The sequence below is a fragment of the Sitophilus oryzae genome, unplaced genomic scaffold (assembly GCF_002938485.1).
Source record: "Sitophilus oryzae breed Bouriz unplaced genomic scaffold, Soryzae_2.0 scaffold_926_pilon_pilon, whole genome shotgun sequence".
Classification (NCBI taxonomy): Eukaryota; Metazoa; Arthropoda; class Insecta; order Coleoptera; family Curculionidae; genus Sitophilus; species Sitophilus oryzae.
Window position 1 is genome coordinate 1453455 of NW_022147557.1, and position 20820 is coordinate 1474274.

The window sequence follows — 20820 nt, forward strand, 5'->3', positions numbered from 1 at the left end:
CAATTTTGCCAAAAAAGTTGAAGAATTTAGGAATTTACCGAGTGGTTAATTTTAACCGTGAATAACTTTTGAAGGAGTTGGTTTATCGAAAAATTTTGAGAGACCATTTTTGTAGAGCGTTCAATTCTGTTTAAGAGTAGGTAATTATTATGGCTCCAGGAAGTAGAAAACAAGAAATGAATCGTCTTTGGGGCAAGGTTTATTGTGAATATTAAGGGTTTACAATGGTCTGTTATTATTTTTTAGACAATAAACTAAAAATTTAGAGGGCGTCGTGAGAGAAATGAACCCTAATATACAGGTTGCTAAAAAAATCAAGAAAATATGGCTAAAAATAAAAAAAAATATATAATTTTCTTCACCACTTCACCAAATTTTTTTCTGTTTTTTTTGCATCTGAGTATATAATAATTCTGTAGTATTACAGTTCACGTGGATACCTCATAATAATATTTGTTTGTGTTTAGTGCATCTGGACGATAAATATGTAGTTGATGAAACAAAGTATATCTCAGTTGGAAAACTTTATTAGTATAAAACTCTTAAGCATTTTTTATTATACTGGGTGATTCGCGGCGATGGTAAGATAGAGATTTATGGTTTATTATATATTTATTTTTAGCGTTTTTTTTAAGTGTTGCCGTATCGCTTTAATTGAAGTACCATTTTTGTTATTTGGAATGGAACACTAAGTATATTAATAGATTTTGTAAAACTACTTCCATTTTCCACAAGTTTTCTATTCTAGTATGCTATAATTATCTTTGATACTTTTAAAGATAAAAAATAAAACATGTGTGAAACGAAATAACATGACATAAAAAACATGATCTTGAACAAGCATTGGTTAAATCGTGAATTCGGCATATTGAAAGCTGAACTTTGGTTTAGAGATTAAAGTAAGACGATATATTCGATCTTTCTAAAGCAACCGATTGAATATCGCACAGGGAGAAAAAAATTGCTTAAATTTTGGTTATTTTAAATTCGGTTCACCGAGGGCGCGATTATTAAATTCATTGTTGCCAACCATGAACATATTCGGCGCCGGGCTGACTAATTGGAATTTAAATTTCCCGCTCACGATTCAGGTGGAACACAGCCGTAAAAAATATCAGTTGCCACATTTATTTATTTATTTCCTGACATTGTTATTCGTTTTAACGCTTTAGTTTTGTATTCCAGTTTTTGGTTTAAATAAATTATGTTGAGACACATTAAGCTTAAATTTTTTTACTAGAAGACCGAGAAAAAGCTGGCAGAGAAAAGTTGTTAAATTGAAAAAATTTTAGAATAGTTTTTAGTGCGAAGTGTACAAGATTCCGAAGCAGCTTAACAGCCGTTGCAAAAAAACTTTCTTTTCCAACTGAGATTTATTTTGTTTATTTTAGAAGAAACAAAAATAGTTGACGCAAATATAAAAATAATAAACTATTATTTAAATGCAAGTAAGATATTAAAGAAGTAAATATAAAATAATTCTAGGGCTACTTTAGACTTCATTTTTTTCTTCCGCACCTCAGTGTTATTAAGAAGATATCGATAAAACTACAAAAGATGCATTTTTAAAATTAATTCTTATATCCGATAGATTTAGGAGAAATACATAAAAAAAACATTTTTATGTAAATAGAATAGCTAATTTATAAAGTTTTGAGGTAAAAAAGTAAAAATTCTCCAAACTAGGAACTATTCAGTCCTGTCTTGTTTGCTTTTTAACCTCAAACTAGAAAAAATGGAAACCATTTGTGCCTTTTTAGACCGAAATTTTAAAAGTATTATTAAAATATTAAATAAATAAAATGATTATAAATCTACCAGAGTATAAGCCAAATAAAAATAATTACTTAACAACTAGTTTAAATATTATGCCAAAATAGTTTAAATTCTTAGACTACTAGTCTACTAATTAAAACATAAGCAAACTCTAGGTCTAATAAATTAAAAAACAACATACAGTGCCACACATATAGTTCAATCGAATGGAATTTTCAGTATCAAATAATGTTTGCTATATCTTTCTTTTGGTATCTATACAATTTCAATTTATCTTCCAATGATATTAAATACATTTTTTATTCAGATAGAAAATTATTTGTCATAATTTAAGAAACTATGATAACACTTTTGTCATAATTAATTCAGTTTAAATTAAATAATAAAATTTGATAACGTTTATCTAGTCTTAGTTCTAGTCAAGTAATATATATGTTATTTGTTATTAATATCCATTATAAAATTAGCTTTTCATTTTAAAATTAGATGAAATAAAAAATATTAAAACTTAATTCGAATTAAAATCACATTCAAAGTCACAATTTCAAGAAAACAAAGCTGTTGGGGCAAGATTACTGGAACATAAAAACATATTTTGTCGAAATAAAAATATATCTAAATTATATTTTATCAAAATCTTATTATAACATCATATATAATTAGATAGTTATACAGGGTGAGTTTCCTACGATATTCTCTAGGGGTATCTCGTAAACTACTGGAGATAGAGAGTCGGTTAAATGGGGAAAGAATTGCAGTTTTGTGGGGCCATAAATATGCGCCTTTCAGATTTTTGGAAAAAATTCATGACTTACTAGATATTTCGAAAAAAACAAATTTCGGCTATTTTAAATTGTCCCTAATTCCATTATAAGCTAATTTAGACAAAAATAAATTGAGATAAAAGTTGTAGATAATCACATCCTAAATGAGATTGTATCCTCCGTTTTCTTCTAACGCTTGTCATTTTTGACATATGATACAAACATATGTTTTTTTTTAAATGGAAACCATAGTTGGCCATGACTTCATAAAAAGCTCCATTTTTTTAAGTTTTTGGTGATATAAGCTATATCTTTTCTTCAAAAAATTAGTGAGTTATAGCCAATTCTTATAATTTTTAAACAATTTCACTTAGTTAGCTATGGAAACAAGTTCAATTTTGTTCTCATAAATGTGAAGCTGTCACAACCAAACTTTGTAAATTAAAATAAACAAAAATTGTAAATATGAATTTTTCAAATGAAGAAAATCGTGTAGATACTCGCGCATCAATAGAGTGGTTCAAACATGACTTTCATTATGACACACCACCCCCCACCATCATAATGAAAGAAATGTTAAAAACTATTTATATCATAATTATGCAAACGCAGGGATAGGAAGAGGTGGACTAATTGCATGGGCCTCCTCGATCACCTGATCTATCCATTTTAGAATTTTTTTTATCCAGTATGGTTAACAATAAGGTTTACAAAAGAACTTATGAATTAAGAGAGGCACTCGAAGTGGCAGTACGAGAAAAGTTTAATTGAGTCGACCGGTCCTTCTGTTAGAATAGGTAGTAATTCAGTTTTAAAAAGATGCAACTCTCAAAATAATGGCGGATTTTTTGAGCATTTTCTAAAATAACTTAAAGTGTATGTAGTGATATTATTTTTTTAAGTTTTAGTTTGTGTAATGTAAATTGTAAAGAACCGTTTAGTAATATATTCTGACCTTTTATAAGTTATAAATCATAACAGAATAAGAATACCATGCAATCTAAGTGAAATTAGCCAAGAAAGATAAAAATTGGCTATAACTAAATTTAACTTTTCTAACATGTCTTGAAAACTATTCTCTAAAAAACGTAACATTCACCGGTCAACGTATCCTCGAAAATGTATGGTCATAAAAAGTTGAACTAATAAATCCTACACGCTTTTCTTCATTTGAAAAATTCATATTTAAAATTTTTGTTTATTTTAATTTACAAAGGTTGGATGTGACAGCTTCACGTTTTTGAGAGAAAAGACGATTGAACTAGTTTCCATGGCTAACTAAGTGAAATTGTTTAAAAATGATTAGAATTGGCTATAACTCAGTAATTTATCGAAGAAAACATATTATAGCTTATATCACTGAAAAGCTTAAAAAATGGTGCTTTTTAGGAAGTCATGGCCAACTATGGTTTCCATTTGAAAAAACATATGTTCGTGTCATATATCAATAATGACAGGTTTAAGAAACAAAAAGGAGGACACAATCTCATTAAGGATGTTATTATCTAGAACTTTTATCTGAAAACTTTTTTTCGACTCTCTATCTCCAGTAAATTCCGAGATACCCATAGAGAACATCGTAGGAAACTCACCCTGTATATATTTTAGAAAAATATAATAATGTATCACATAAAACTCAAAATGCAAATTAAATAATATAATGAAGAAAATATTTTGCATTAAACTGAATTCAAAGTGTATAGTAGTCTTAATAACAGATTTCATAACATTTAATATGTGGCACTGTATAAAGAAAATATCTGCCAAAGATACTCTAGCTAGTTTAATTATGTTATTGTGTATATATATTTTTATAAATTAAACTTTTTTCGAATGTATTTTTATATTAACTATTAGCTGATGGTCGTATAGGTGCTGTAATTTTTATTGTCGATAAACTAGTATTTATTAAGTTTGTACCATATATTTTAAACAATTTATTATTAGTAAGATGTAGTTATGATGTATTTGAGAGATGGCGAAATAGAATTTGTAAATTTAAATTTGATATAAAATATACAGGATGTTTCTTAATGGATATGCTAATATTTAAGGGGGTGGTTATTGGTCCTATTCCAAGAGAAAAACTGCATATGAATGTATGTCCTAAATATCTTAATTTCTGATATACAAGGTAAAAATATTAAAAAAAAAATTTCACAATAACTCTGATTTTATTATAGATATCTTTATGAAACTTAATACACGTCTTCTGTGCATCAAAATACCTTTCTTGGTGTACAAAGAATTTTATTTATTTCAACCAGTGCGGTCCTTACGGGTTTTATATTGAATATTTTTAGAGAAAAAATTATTACATCACTGACTTCTCTTAAAATAAAAATTACCTTCAAAATCTATATTCATTTCTAAATATTTTTTATCACTTGATTTTTTTTGTCCGAATTGAAAATTTGACCACACTGTATCTGAAGAGTTAAGATTTTTAGGACATATATTCATATGAAGTTTTTTTCTTAGAATAGGCCCAAGAATCGCCTCCTTAAATATTAGCATGTCATTAAGGAACACCCTGTATTATAGAGAGCTTAGCCAAAATCTGAAAATCTTTTTACTATTATAATTTTATAATTTATATTTTTCCCAATTTTTTATAACAGTATCTTTCTGTTAAAATAAGAAAAACTATTCAGCGCAAAATAATTGATAATTATTTTGATAAGTAAAAAAATAAAAATTATGATATAATATTGTCAAATAAGTACTGTAGACTAGATTTAATTTAAATTTACACATTCTAGGTCAAACTGTTTAGAGATTCTGTGATATAGTGATGTAGGTAAATATTATTATTTAGTTTTTCCAAACGGGGTTTCAGTATATATGCTGTGCATCAGTGATGTTATTCTTATATTATTGTTACTTTAAACTTACAAAGCATAGAACATACTTTTTGAATAATGTTGTAATTATATATAACGTGGAGTTCTAGTCATTAACTGGTTAAAAAGTTGATAAGATACATAGAGTTAATAAATATTTAAAGTTAAAATTATGTATTTTATTCTTTGATGTAGTATGTAGATTTTTTGGGAGGGGGGTTAATCACCGCGACCTTACAGATCTATTTATTGTGTGTCCCCCTTTCTTGAGTTATAACGAGTTATAACACAACATACAGGGCTTTGACAAAAGCCAGTATCTGAGACGGCTTCACAGAGGCCAGCTCTCCATCTCCGACATCAGCCGCTCCAAAGTTTATGGCATGAGTGGTTGTCGTTTCGGCGCATTCAGTGATGAGGTGTTCTGGTGTATCCTCATTTTTTTCACAGAATCTGTATTTGCCGTTGTTTCTTAGCTTCAATCTACTGAGGTATTCGTTGAGGAGACAGTGTCTTGTTAAAAACCCCGTGACAGTCCGAAGATTGTTCTTAAACCAAGGAAAATCTTCGATTTTTCTTGGTGGTAAGTTCTGAAAAATATCTTCGAATGTCTTAGACCGTTGGAGGATTTCCATTCCAGGTTACGTATGGAGTTTTCCAGGTTCTTGAGTTCCGCTTAAAGTTGGTTTCCACTTGGAAAAGCAGAACTGTTCTGGTCCAGTTAGTCGATTGTTTGTTCCTTTTCTAGCTATATCGTTTGCTTTTTCATATAACAATATTAAACATCACACTAGAAATATGTTTATATACAATATTAAACAACAGCAACAAATTTAATAAATTAATAAAATTTAAAATATTAAACAGCAACAAACATGCCGGGCGTTGCATCCTCGGACGGGACATAGGAAATTCCATGTAAATTTTAATGGGGTCAATGGCTTCCCTAATTATTTTAGAGAATAATTATATTTAGGTTTATTGAAGAGCACTAAAACCCACATTCAAAAGAATAACTTTAAATATTTTTGATTCGCTCGTTTACGAGTTATCGCCGATTTCTTTTTAAATATTTCTCCTTTCTTATGGCCCTGTATTTACTTATGAGCACCAGTCAAGGAAATTTACCTATTTAGTGCTTTATTATTATTGAAAACTCATTCCTTCATCGGAAATCTTAAAGATGTATTTATAAATAAAAATTAATATGAATTAAAGTAAAATAAACTAATCAATTACAAGGTTAATTATAGTATTATTACAATATTTAATAACTTATTAATTTAGGTACTATTATATTGTTAGAACTTTAGGATTTAAGAAGATGTTCAAATATTCCTCCATCGACTGCTAGACAATAACCCAGGCGATCATAAAATTCTCTTCTTACATTCGCTAGTTGGTAAACTGAAATTCTATTGCATTCGGCAGAAATAGTATTTTTTAACTCGTCTAGATTTGGGTATTTTTTTATCCTTGTATATCCTGTTTTTTAATTGACCCCAGAGAAAGAAATCATTTAGCGAAATATCAGGAGACCTTGCTGGCCAATTTACTGTATGATTTAAGCCAATAACGTTTCCGTTAAAACTATTGTCTAAATATTCCCGAACAGCTAGGGTGCTATGTGCCGGGCAGCCATCCGTTTCGTAGCAAACTTCCTGATTTTCCCTAGCGGCATCATGTAAAGCAGGTAAAATATGATTTTCGAGTAGTTCCAAATAATATTCTGCATTTAAAAATCGCGTAAGAAATAATGGCCCGATAATATTGTGGCCGAATATCCCTGCCCAAACATTTACTTTCTGTGGATATTGCGTCCTTGTTTCGACAAACCTGTGTTGGTTTTCTTTGTTCCATAATCGATAATTTTGAACAATGGGTTCATTATTTAAGGTATACGTGCATTCGTCAGTGAAACATATGTTTTTTAAAAATCCCCTATCCGTGTTTGCTCTTTCCATCATATCAAAACAAAACGCCTGCCGCCGTATTTTGTCCCCATCTCGTAGCTCTTGGTGCTTTTCATATTTGAAGGAATAGTATTTATGTCGTTTCAAAATTCGAAACGCTGTAGTGTGATCTATTCCTATTTCATCCTCAAGTTTCCTTGTTCTCTTCCACGCACAATAAGACTTCCAAGTCGGTGCCATTTCTTGCATCTTCTCTTTGTTCCTGCCTTGCTTCACATCTGCAGTTATTTATTAAGGTACCTTTGGTCTCAAATCTCTGGATATTCCCTGCGATTGTAGATTTTCCAGGTATCGGTCTATTCGGATACAGAGCAGCAAACATGTCCGACACCTTTTGATAACTATTTCCTTGATAATACCATTTAATCATCAATTCTTTTTCTTCGGTAGTATAATTCATGGCTAATATTTTCGATGTAGGTATGAGTTTTTAATAATAATAAGCACTAAATAGATAAATTTCTGAAATGACAATTTCATTTGACAGCTATCTTTTACCTTGACTGGTGTTCATAAGTAAATACAGGGCCATAAGAAAGAAGAAATATTTAAAAAGAAATCGGCGCTAACTCGTAAACGGGCTTATCAAAAATATCTAAAGTTATTCTTTTAAATGTGGGTTTTAGTGCTCTTCAATAAACCTAAATAGAATTAGTATCTAAAATAATTAGGGAAGCCAATAATTGACCCCATTAAAATTTACTTGGGATTTCCTAAGTCCCGCTCGACGATGCAACACCCGGTATAAACAATTTTTTTCAACTGAACATTAATTAAATACTTTTAGACAAAAATATATTTGAATTTACCATATCCTTGTCATGTAGATTTGACAGTTTGTCAAAATTCAGTCAAATATAATTCTTAGCAAGAAAAACCCTCAACTGAAAAATAATGAACTCTAATTTACAGAATCAAAGTAAAACTAAACGGGATAGATACGGCATCAGAGCAGACAGTGATGTAATTTCCAAAACCACGTCAAGACTGTCTTCAGAATCATTTATTTTTCAATTGGTAAATGTCGACCTAGCACAGTTTTGCTCCAGAAAGTTCTTTTATATATTTCTTGTTCAAGAAGACAGCATAGATTCCCTCAATTTAATGGAGAGTATTGTCAATACCAGCAAAAACTTCGAAGACATTTCTTCCTTAATATTTATAACACGCGATGAGATCACTGAATTGTTAGATAATGTTGAAAATATTCAGTTTCCAGTTCAATTCAAACCCCTGTTATTCAGTATATTTGAAACTATAAAGACATATGAGGATATTCCCATAGATAAACAAGCTCAACTGGTTAAATTGAAACTCATACAAACTATGTACGAACAATATGCAAATGATGTAAAAAGAGGCCAAAAAGAAAAAGGTCTTGATGATCTGCTTGGCACTCTAACCAGGGAATGCAAAAAGAAAGGTAAAGACGTGTCCCCTGAAAAAGTAAAATCCCCGGGAACAGAAGACACTAAAAAGAAAGGTAAAAAAGAACCAAACGAAACCAAAGATGCAACTGATTACCTTTCAGTTCCTCTTCGGGCAAATGAAATCAAGTTTGATGAAAATATTTTTGATAATGTCTGGTTCTATTGCATAACAGGTTATTATGATATCGACATGCTACAGCAGCTTATTCAAGAACTTCAAGTACCTATTTGTTCTATTATTAAAGTTGTTGATAAGACAAATGAAAAGAATAGTTCTGGTGAATTTGATGACGCTGCTACTTTGCTTTTCAAAAATATAGAACTACAATTTTTCGATAATACTAGTTGCTATAAGTATCTTGAAGATACAGTTTTAATGGAGTTTGCACCAACAAACCAAAACCCTTCATATATATTTCAAGAGTTCCTTTACGTAGTACGAAAAATTGTAGATTTAAAACTAATATATCTCAAGTACCTGAGACATCTGGTACTAAACTTTGTTCAAAATAAATATTATTTTACGCCAGTTGATTGTATGAAGCGCTATAATAGATCTCTAAAAAACCTGCCGGCTGAATGTCAGAGTTCTTTTATAGTTTTAGATGCTTTATTAGAACAAACAATGTTTAACATAGACCTTAGTAATGTACATAATACTGAGTCGAATAGTACCATCTCAACTAGAGTTTCAAATAGGTCTTTGCACACGATACACTGCACTGATCCCATTCAAGGAGTAAAAGCTTTTGAGAGAGAAAATACAGATAAAATAAAGCCTAACCGTACAGATATGTTAGTTCAAGAAAACAATGATTTATTGAAGATACTAAAAAGTTATAAAGGAGTCGGGCCCATAGCATACGATGTAACAATTAGTTTACTGAAGCAAATGCCATTCCTTAGAGCTATTTATCAAAGAACAAGGAACACAGATGATTTTCCCCATACACATGACGTCGAGCCGACTACTCAGTTTGTTATTAAAAACCAAGAAAAAATTGATCATTTTATGTATTTGTATTTGTTTAATACTTTCTCAAACAGACCCCTAAAACCAACTGAGTGTGAAAAATACCACTTAATAAATAATCTTACAACATATGATATGAAACGTTTCTGGAGTTCTATGCAACCTAAAGAATCGGGTTCCAGGGATGACACAACTGAGGAAAATTTATATAATACTCCAGTTATCGAGTTTATGTGGAAAGAGAATTTAACTGGTGATATAATGCTTCAAGAACTATTCAAGGCTTCACAGGATTATCTCTATATGGATCACAAATTTTCACCGGAAACTCACAACCTCCTAGTAATTTTCTCGGACAAGTTGGACGAGTTTGGTACAAACACAAAAATTTTCGAAAATAGTATTCGCACTCCAATATGTCTAAGAGATTTTTGTAGATACGTGACAGTAGAAGAAAGAGAATGGGTGAATAAAAATACTGTATTTATCAAAGAGGATTTTAGTCTTAAAGATAAATTTAATATAAAAGAAAAGTGTCCTGGTGGGTTTAAAATTAAAAAAGAGCTAAAAATATATGAAGAATATTTTTACCTACTAAACGAAGAAAATATCGAAGACAGTCTAGACGAAGAAATTGAAGAAAATATTGAGGAAACATGTAATGTGGTTTTACATAAATTGGTTCAAAAAATAGTAGCAAGCACGCAACCAGAAATTAATTTTGACGACATTTTAATGGATTTACTTAGTTCTCCTTCTAGCAAAGATATTATGCGTGAATGTGGAAATGCTATCGAGACAGACCAGTTAATCAGTTACGATTTGGGAAGCAATCAATTTAAGATAACGGGACACGAAACTGTTTTTTGTAGTCACGATGGTATTAAAATTGTAATAGATAACACTAAATTTTTACAAGCCGCTCCAAAATGCTGTGTAAAGATTATATGTGCCGCTATGACTCTTATAGCATACTCAAGTAAATCACTTACTAAAAGCCCATACATGGTAGATTTACTTATAGGAGATGATATGAAAATTACTTTCCTTTATAAAAACACTAAAATTACTAAAAGTACAAAATACACCCGATCTACTAAAGAAAAAATTGACGACGAAATTGAAGAACGGGAAGTAGTTGTAGAAGAATTCGAAGAAATTAAAGAAGAAAAACCTGAATCGTTTCACGACATAAAGAATGCTCCAGTTGTCCATTGTGTTGAGGAAACAGTCATTAATGATTTGATTAATAACATTGAAGATTTGGATGAATTGCCTGCTTCAGGTGATGTAGAAGACCTTCTAGAGACGATAGAAAATATCAATGACAATCCAGGTGTGATCTACAAGATAAATCCCAAAACTAAATACTTGAAAAGATTAAATTCCAGTGTTAGCGTACCTATTGACCATTTCTTGAAAGGAATATTATCAGATCAAGACATTTCAATCCGTCGACCAAAACAGTATGAAACATTTTCGAAAAGGTATCAGTCGGTTAGCGATGACACATCAGATTTAGAGATTAAAGGCCCTTTAGATTTTAAAATTTCATTTCCAAATGGATTGTTCATTCAGGCTCACTCAGATGTTGTGGATTCGAGCAACATAATGGTGAAGCAAGAATTCGCTTTCGACAAACCAAAAATAAAGTCCTTGGAGCATGAAGAATTCAGATTATTCAGTCCTCAAGGTTTAGTTTTGATTAAGAAAATTGACGGTACCATTACAATTTTGAGATCAACGGGTGATATTGTTAATTTTGAAAACCCGAACGACTGCTTGGAGAGTTCCGAAAGCTTGAAACCTTGCAGATGTGCTACAATGGAAGACTACAAAAACAAATTGAGTAACATATTAAAGAAAGAGGAAAACTGTGACTTCTATATTAGCAGAAGAGCTCACATCACTACCAGACACAGTCATATAGTTGACGAAAATCTAGTAAATCTACTTAAAAAATTTGATGTTCCCTATTTACGAACGAATGTCATAAAATTTGATGGAAAACAAATTAAGATAGAAGGAGATAAAATATCTGAAAAACAGTTATACTACGTAACATCTCAGCAGAATTTATCTACTGATCAAGTCGAGTTTGAAAGAAATGACGGATTTAAAAGTTCTTTGAGCAAAAATGGATCTCAGATTTTTCTATTCCCAGATGAGACCTGTATTTCCATCAATATAGATGTATCTGCTGAACTGGTAGATGGATTTGTTTATATCATATTGTATTTTGAATATAAACATCCAAATTATGCATCAGTAACTTACGATTTCGACGAGACCGCTTCAATCGACGTCTCTGATAAAATCAAATTGAAAAAATCAAAGTACCAAGACAAATTTTTTGTAGACTTCAACGACTCCGATGATAAAAAGTCTCTAATATTGTCAGAAGAAGATATTGTTTTTGAAAAAATATGTTGGAGATGTTCTGAAAAGTGCTTTTGCAAATTAAACGTTCGACCATTTTATAAAAAATATTGGGCACCGAACGAAGAATTTTTGCAAGTGAAAGACTCTTACGATAAAGAATTTTATAGTGATTATGTTGGAAATTGTTCTAGAAATAATAGTTATATTACAGGCCAGATAAATAAGATGGAATGTAACCACCTGATTGACAAGGTTTATAAAAAATTATTTGTTATAAACGAAAAATTGGATGGAGATGAATTTCTAACAAAGAAATATGTAGAGAGCTATATTAGTGAAGTAAATGAAACAGAAAATGGTGCAGTTCGTACTTACAAACTGACTTCGGACCCTTTAATTGAAATTACCGATTGTAGAAGAGGACATCTTCAAAAATATAACGAACGATTTACTCACAGTACTAATATATTAAATTTCTACAAGGATATGCACTCAATTAGTCAAAGCAATTATGAATATTCCTCTTTTAGGGTATTTCAAAAAATATTCGACTCTTCTAACGATTTAAAAGAACACATCTCAAACTTAAGACAGTCTTTCTTCAATTCAGATGACGGGGATCCAAAATTTGAATGCATTTCCAGACACATAGCTTCTGTCATTAGTGGTATAGATATCTACGATAAACAGCATAAAGAAGAAGAAGAAAAAATAAAAGCAATCAAAGAGCTAGAACGGGAACAAATGATGCTAAATGTCTGCGCATGCACTAAACGAAAACTGACTATCAGTGAAAAAATTAATAGATGGAAAAGAGAAAAGGATAAATACAGAAAAGCTATTCAACAGAAGCAATTCCCCAAGTATTTTTTGTCAGATTTTTGCAAAATCAACAACGCAAAACCCTAAACTGGTAATAAATATAAAAGTTGTTTGTGTTGTTGTCATCAAGTATAACAAACGTCATCAAAATATGTTTTAGTTGTCACCGAATTTGTATTAAGTTTTTTGTTCCTTTTTTGTATACTTCGCTGTGATTATTTAAAATATTTTCGAATATTAAGCAAAGGAAATTTGGAAAATTTTTATATATAAAATATGAAGGTATGTTGGAAGGCATTAGTTGGATATGGTTTTGTCTTCTGGATAGTTTTATGTATCACAGATCTATTAGGAATAACCAACGTCCACAAGTATAGCAAAGGTAAGAACTCCAGTTGAAAGAATATATTACTATTAATACAAAATAACATTAACACTATAAATAATATAAATATTTTTATGGAATATGTCATCGATTTGACAGTTATGCGTTTTTTGTTTACCTACGTTTAATTTTAAATATATTCCTTTAGAAGATCTATGCAACATCCAGAATATTTTCAAAAACTCGTTGAAGGTTTTCTTCAAGTTATATAACAGTTATTTTTTAATAAGTTTTAAATGTTTTTTTTAGAATTCGACGAGCTGTACGAGAAACCACTTATAGTGCAAAATTTGAAGAAGACGGTTGAGCCTCATCTCAACAAAGTTGAATTTAGAGGCGTTAAATTTGGATGGACACTCTTGGTGTGGAATCTGGTTACTTTTTGTATTTCTATAGTAATATGTTCAATAGGAAGGAGTGTAGTATGGAGTGTCTGGGAAATATTCAGAAATTACAAGTAAGTGTAACATCCAGTTAAAGGTATATTGAAATGGAATTTTGTGAGCATATGTAGATTAATTTAGAGCATTTTTTAAAAACATGGAGAGTTCTACATGGTGTTTCCAAAAAAATTACACATCAAAGTTGTGTTTTTTGTAATTCCAGTAAATAAATACACCCTATGTATTAACTGATTTTCGGATTCTAGGTGAAAAATAAAGGTAAAAATTGCATATACCGTTTTCGGCTATTTTTGGACTATATAAGAAAATTTTTATATACTCACATTCCATTGACCTTAAAGATAGTAAATATGCTGGGGGAGAAGAGAAATTGTGTTTCTTTAAGTTTTTTTGTCAATCAAACAAACTTACGGGACTTGGGAGCTAATAGGGGTGCTGGGCGGGGTAAAAGCGTACAAACTGGTAAAACATGACATAGAAATATAGAAAAATCGCATTTTCCGTTTAAAAAAATTGAGAAAATATAGATTATGCAATTTCAAAATATTTTAATTTAATATTTGACACATATTTGACGTTATGAGAATTTTAACATTTGATTTGACATGACACCGACAGAAGGGAAAGCAATGTTGCCAGTGCCACTGAATTTTCTTTAAAATTTTTATATCTGTAGCAAAAATCAAACTAACCCAAATAAAGCAAATTTAATTTAAATAAAACAAACATTGAACAATGAAAATAATATATTTTATTTTGATGAAATATATAAAAATAAAACCTTAAACTAACAAAATATAAAAAACAGAACCAAAATAACGTTTCACTCTTGTGTTTTGTTATGTTTTGTGTTTTCTTCTTTTTCACTAGATTAAAAAATAGTTTATTATATTTTTGGTGCTATTTGGGATCCGTTTCACTTTATGGCCCTTAAAATTAAGAAATTTTCTATAAAATGAAGTGCCTATTCTAATGCTGTTAAGACAAACATAAAGAGCTTGAGTTGAAGAAAAATGCAATTTTGGTAAAATAAGAGAAAAATTTTTCTAACATACGAAGAAAAAAACAAAGAATCAAACCAAACAAGATCAACCGAATCTAAACCAAACCAACCAAAACCAAACCAACCAAACCGCTCAGTGTGTTTTCATTGCTAGAGCTAAGCAATTCTCTATACAGCTGGAAAAAAGGATGCATGAAATTCCGGACAATTTACTAGCTGATTTGGCAACTATGCATCAATTAACAATGTTTGTCAAAATTCAACCTTCACTACTGTCAGCATATCCTTCAATGTACCCTGCCAATGATATCTGAATAAAACAGTTTTACATAGTTTTTTGGAAGAAATTTTACATTAAAAGCTTAATTAAAGGATTGTAAAATGTGTTATGAGTATATTTAATCAGAATATTGTTTTTACCCCGCCCAGCACCCTATTCGCTCCCCGGTCCCGTAAGTTTGTTTGTTTGAAAAAATACTTAAAAAAACATAATTTCTCTTCTCCCCCAGCATATTTGCAATCTCTAAGGACAATAGAATGTGAATATATAAAAATTTTCTTATATAGTCGAAAAATAGGCGAAACCCGTATATGCAACAATTACCAAAATAAAGGTGAGTTTTACTAGAGTATATACAGGGTGTTTCAAATCAAATGCGAAAAACTTCAGGGAGTGATTCCTTGTTCAAAATAAAGGGTAGTTTACTTCATAAACGTTGGGTCAAAAGTCAACCATTAGGGAGATATCGCTGTACAAAGATGGCGGAAAAATAATGTTTTTATTTTTTATCTTGAAAACGAAAAGAGATAGACTAATTAAATTTTATGGGAGCATTACTGTTATAAAAACACACTTTCTGGTAATTTTTTCACTTTTTTAAAATGAGTGGAAGGGGTTGAAATAAACTACCCCTATCATTCTTGTTAACGAAATTTAAAGAAAAATCTTATCAAACACATGCAAAAAAATTAATTTGGATATTTTAGATATTTATCTCTTGTGTTTCTTTGATAAAACTCACCGATTTGAAATTAAAAAATAAAATGTAATGCATTACATGTCAGGATAAAAAAACATTTTTAGATCAAGAATCTAGTGATAATAACGATTATAATAAGAATCTAGATAATAACGTATTGCAGTAGAGTAAGCACAATAAAATAATATTAGAAACATCCTAAAAAGTAACAGCGCCCGACTAGATTTTTTCCTAAAAAAATTACAGCAGCCCACTAGATTCTGTATCTAAAAATGTTTTTTGTCCTGACATGTAATGCCTTACATTTTATTTTGTAATTTCAAATCGGTGAGTTTTATCAAAAAAACACAAGAGATAAAAAAGTTTCTAAACAAACTAGTCTATCCAAATTAATTTTTGCATGTGTTTGATAAAATTTTTCTTTAAATTTCTTTAACAAGAATGATAGGTTTGATGTTTGATGATGAGGTTGGTGTTTATTTCAACCCCTTCCACTCATTTTAAAAAAGTGAGAAAATTACCAGAAAGTGTGTTCTCATAACAGTAATGCTTCCATAAAATTTCATTAGTCTATCGTTATTCGTTTTCAAGATAAAAAATGAAAACATTATTTTTCCGCCATCTTTGTACCGCAATATCTCCCTAATGGTTGACTTTTGACCCAACGTTTATAAAGCAAACTACCCTTTATTTTGAACAAGAAATCACCCCCTGAAGTTTTTCGCATTTGTTTTAAAACACCCTGTATATAATATGATTAAAATGTAAGATTTTTGGCATATCTAATATTTTCTAAAAATGAAGTACAACTTTTAAATTTCAATAAACGCTACCTAAATTCCAATTTACCCGGTATATATTAATAAGTAGTTAAAATAATGATTGTACTTTAAATCAAACTAAAACTTGCCTCAAAAATTGATACAGAGTTAGACAAAATTAATATTGAACATTGGTCACCATTAAAAGCAAATAACTCTTTTATTTTAAATGAAACACCCAGTATATTATATGCATATTCAATGGGGCATTCATGCGTCTTCAAAATACTATTAGGTTGTCTACCCATTAACAAAGATTTTCCTAGCTATTTTTATTTTTATGATTTATGTCAGTAGATCTTTATTATTTGATAAAATCTAAGTGGCTGTGATACCACTGACTTTACTTCAACATTAGCTGTAAAATTAGTTCAACTTTAATTAACTAGTTATCATTTTGTGTCAGTTAAAATATATTTTTTTTAATTTGCTAAAATAGAAATTTCTCCTACATCAGGGAAAATTGGTATGATTCTATTAGTTAGTGACTGCAGTGAGCATTCGCCATTTAATAGAATACTTAAATGTTTCTAATTTATCTAGTCTTGACTTTTTATACTGGGGTATGTTAAAGACAGTGTTTACAAAACTCGACCAACTATTGTCCACAACATGAGAGAAATGATTGTGACTGCTTTCCGAAGTAGAACTTCATATATATGCCTTTTAACATGAAAAGGTCTTTTGAAAAGAGAAGTATTTTATGCAGTGAACAGGAAAGGAAACATATTAGGCATTTGATTTCATCTATCTAGTTTTTGTATCATAATTATAGGCTTATATCTAGTTTTAATTCTGTAATAAATAAAATATGTTTTAAACGTGTATCTTTTTAGTACCGTTGAGTATTCTACTCTATATCCTTTAATTTTTGTTATATTAACAAAAGGTGTATCACAGCCACCTAGCCACCTTTCATCAAATAATAAAATCTACGGAGGCAAAATCATAAAAATGAAAATATCTAGGAAAATGTTCGTCTGAGGGGTAGGCAACGTTAATAGTAGTATTTTAAAGATATTACTTTAAAGATATAAATAAAGATTAAATTATAAGTAAAGAATGATAATAATTAGTACCTATTAAAGGTATAAATTCTCCATTGAGTACCGATATAATACAGGGTGTACCAGAAATATGTGCAAGTATGTTAAGGGGTGGCAGATCTCGATAAAAGAAACATATTTTCTCTTTATCATCTTTCAAATAAGTCCAAAATAACGCAGTTATTTTACTTTGAAAATTAAAAAAAAAAATGATTTTTTGCTAAAATTTTGAGAACTACTGGATATTTTCTGGATTATCTTTCTTGTTAATTTAATCTACTACCTATGTTGCCATATTATCAAGAAATTATGTTTTTGGTTTGGGTTAACTAAAAACTAAAAATAACCTAAAAAAAATTTAAAAAATTCCGAATTTAATTTTTTTTTAAATTTCGCGAAAAAAACCGCATAGGCGTGTTTCTGGGGCTGAACTGTACTACCAGTTAAAATACTTGCACTTATTTCTGGGACACCCTGTATACAAGGTGTTCCATTTAAAATAAAGGAGTAAAAAAAGTTGCTTTTAAAAGTGGCCAATGTTCAGTATTAATTTTATCTCACTCTGTGTAACTTTTTGGGTCAAATTTTAGTTTGGTTTAACATAAAATGGTTATTGTAGTTAAACATCAGGCTATACAGGTAAATTACACTTTAGGTAGCTGTTATTAAAATTTAAAATTTATTCTTCATTTGCACAAAATGTAAAATATGTCATAATCCTTAAACTTTAGGCATATGCTTTTTTAATGAAAGTCACTTTTATTTTTTTCCTAGAATCCGAAAATCAATTAATATATAGAGTGTTTCATTACAAAAAAAAACAACTATTTTTATAAAATGCTTCCAATTAACCTACATATGCTCCCAAAATTTCATTTCGATATAAACTTCCGTTCGCGTTGTAGCCTCCCCGTCGTATATGAGGGGCGCCACCCTCTACATTTCACAGAAATATGTAAACTTCTATCTAAAATATTATTGGTAACGTTTCTCTTTATCCTTACATGTATTTCACAAAAAATATAATTTTTATGAATGTGTGTGAATTAAAGACCGACATTTGAATGTGATTTATTTGACCGAAACCGAAGCCGGAGCCGAAGCTGAATTTCGGTCAGTTAGTCACCTTCGGCCGAAGCCTATAATTTAACTTCTTATTTAGAAACAAGATGATTTATTCCCGACAACAGTTCAACAATTCCCAGTACACCCGAATCGTTACATCTGGCAGCAAAATTCCTATCATAGTTAGACAACAGCTGATGAGATCATCCGATACTATTTTGCAAAAGTCAGAAGTATAACACCGATAAAAAATTAAAAAGTTCCTATAATAACTACCTTTGCATCCATTTAGATATCATCGAAAGTGACAATTGACAAGAGCTGTCCAAATCTGTTGATTAGAAGAAGCGGAAGCAATCTCTCAACTGCCACTGACTTTGCTGGGAATGGATATCGTTCGTTCAGACATAGCCACTGCTATAATGGTGGTTCAGGATTAAGGTGACTATTATCACAGATTAGGTATCCTATAAGTATACAGATAAAAATCTTGTGCCTAATTCGTGGTACGAAAATTGTTTTTTATGACGATGTGCAAACGAGTTAAATCTCCTGCGCGCAAAAATAATAAACAGCGTAATAGAGAGATATCGCTAAACCGAATAGCGTGCATGGACGTTAATAAGGCTAGGTGTTATTTCCTTTACGTGAGGTGGTATTAACTCTCTTCATTTATAGTTATCGGATCCAGTCGGATCGGAAAGAATTCTGATCGCGTCGCGTCCGCTATTTAAATTTAACCTAACTTTGAATTTAAAACTTTGAAATTGTTTTGTTTACTAGGTATTTTAAAACTAAAGGGCTAACGTGCTTATTTCCAGTGCTTTATTGTTCAACGTCTGCCAATGGGTTTAGGGCAACAAGCAACAAATTCTCTTAGAAGGGCTAAGTCGTCATCTGCTGTAAACCTAAGACTCTTTATAGGTTCTTTAGTATTGGAAGAGGTGGAATCCATATTTTGGGCCATACTTATTTAATTAAAACTAATCCCAGCTACTTAAATATAAAATTACCTAATAAAACTAAAGCAATAATTCAAAACAATTCAAACATAACCTAAAATAAAAGATCTCGCCGGCCGGCTCCGGTTGTCAAATACCCGCACATGCCCATTTAAGCAATTTTTAAACGTTATCAGAGGTTATTTAGAAAAAGCTCTTGGTGTAATTGTTCCGCAAATTACGTCAGGCGGTAACGTTATTAGCCGGTGTTGCGTTGAAATACTGGATGACGCTATTCGGTTTTCCGATATCTCTCTAATAACTGTGTCGGTCAGTCGCTGTGCACAATTTTAGAGGCCATAAGTGGGCGTGCTATGTGCGCAAACTAGTCACCTAACTAGTGCCCGATTCCGAAAATTGGAACCACGAAAAACAATAAAGAAAAAACAAAGATTATAATCTGTGTTATTATTAAGACATATCTTTGAATATGGTAAACATTGGTACAGTATTAAAATTAAAAGAATTTTTGACTTCCGTTGTGTTGATTTATTTTAAATTATAAATTATGTGAGATCAGACGTATTCTTGATCACTGATAATATTGCTAATACTTTCATAATCTGGAATGAAACCTACAAATAGTTGGATTCTTAATCATCTCAATTCACACAATAAATACAGGGTCCGGCAATAGTGCGTGAGGCATCTGTAGCCCCTAGAATAAGAAACTTGAGAATTTTGTTTAAGTGCAAACCTAAAGTATGCACCAGGATGTATTTCAGGAAAATATTTTAACTTTTATAGGGTGGCTCAAAAAAGTGTGAGTGGACCTGGATGACTTTTTTTAAATGGAACACCCTGTAGATAATTGCATTTTTGGCTTCCTTTCAGATCACTTTATAACCCTAAGATATGAATAAATATATTTCGATAGTTTCAGAGATATTAAAATAAATAAAATATGTGTTTTTTTCAGCCCTTAAAAAATTATTAAAAATACAAGAACTGTTCTGAAATCAAAACTATATTAGGTATTTACTTTAGATAGTCTGTTCTTACATTGTTATAAATATAGTAATCGTATATCATACAGGATGTTCAATATTCTACGCCAAACTTTCTAAAATATAAAATAATTTTTCTTTGTTATTTTAAATGGAACACCCTGTATATTATTTTTTTATTAGATGGATAGTTAAAAAATGAACA

The 20820-nt window shown here is 30.4% G+C and overlaps 1 protein-coding gene across 3 annotated transcripts in view; it reads left to right on the top strand.

Moving 5' to 3' along the window:
* Positions 1-13094: 13094 nt before the first annotated feature.
* The window catches only part of LOC115890794 (probable kinetochore protein NDC80), a 28058-nt gene continuing 20332 nt past the window's right edge, over positions 13095-20820 (top strand). For 2 of the 3 annotated variants that reach the window (XM_030911134.1, XM_030911136.1), the window contains exons 1-4: positions 13095-13345; positions 13598-13805; positions 18765-18900; positions 18960-19108. In XM_030911134.1, coding sequence (XP_030766994.1) covers positions 13240-13345; positions 13598-13805; positions 18765-18900; positions 18960-19108 — 599 coding nt within the window. In that variant the 5' untranslated portion in view covers positions 13095-13239. Of the gene's footprint in view, positions 13346-13434; positions 13541-13597; positions 13806-18764; positions 18901-18959; positions 19109-20820 lie in introns of those variants that run through there. The other variant, XM_030911137.1, reaches the window with a different exon arrangement.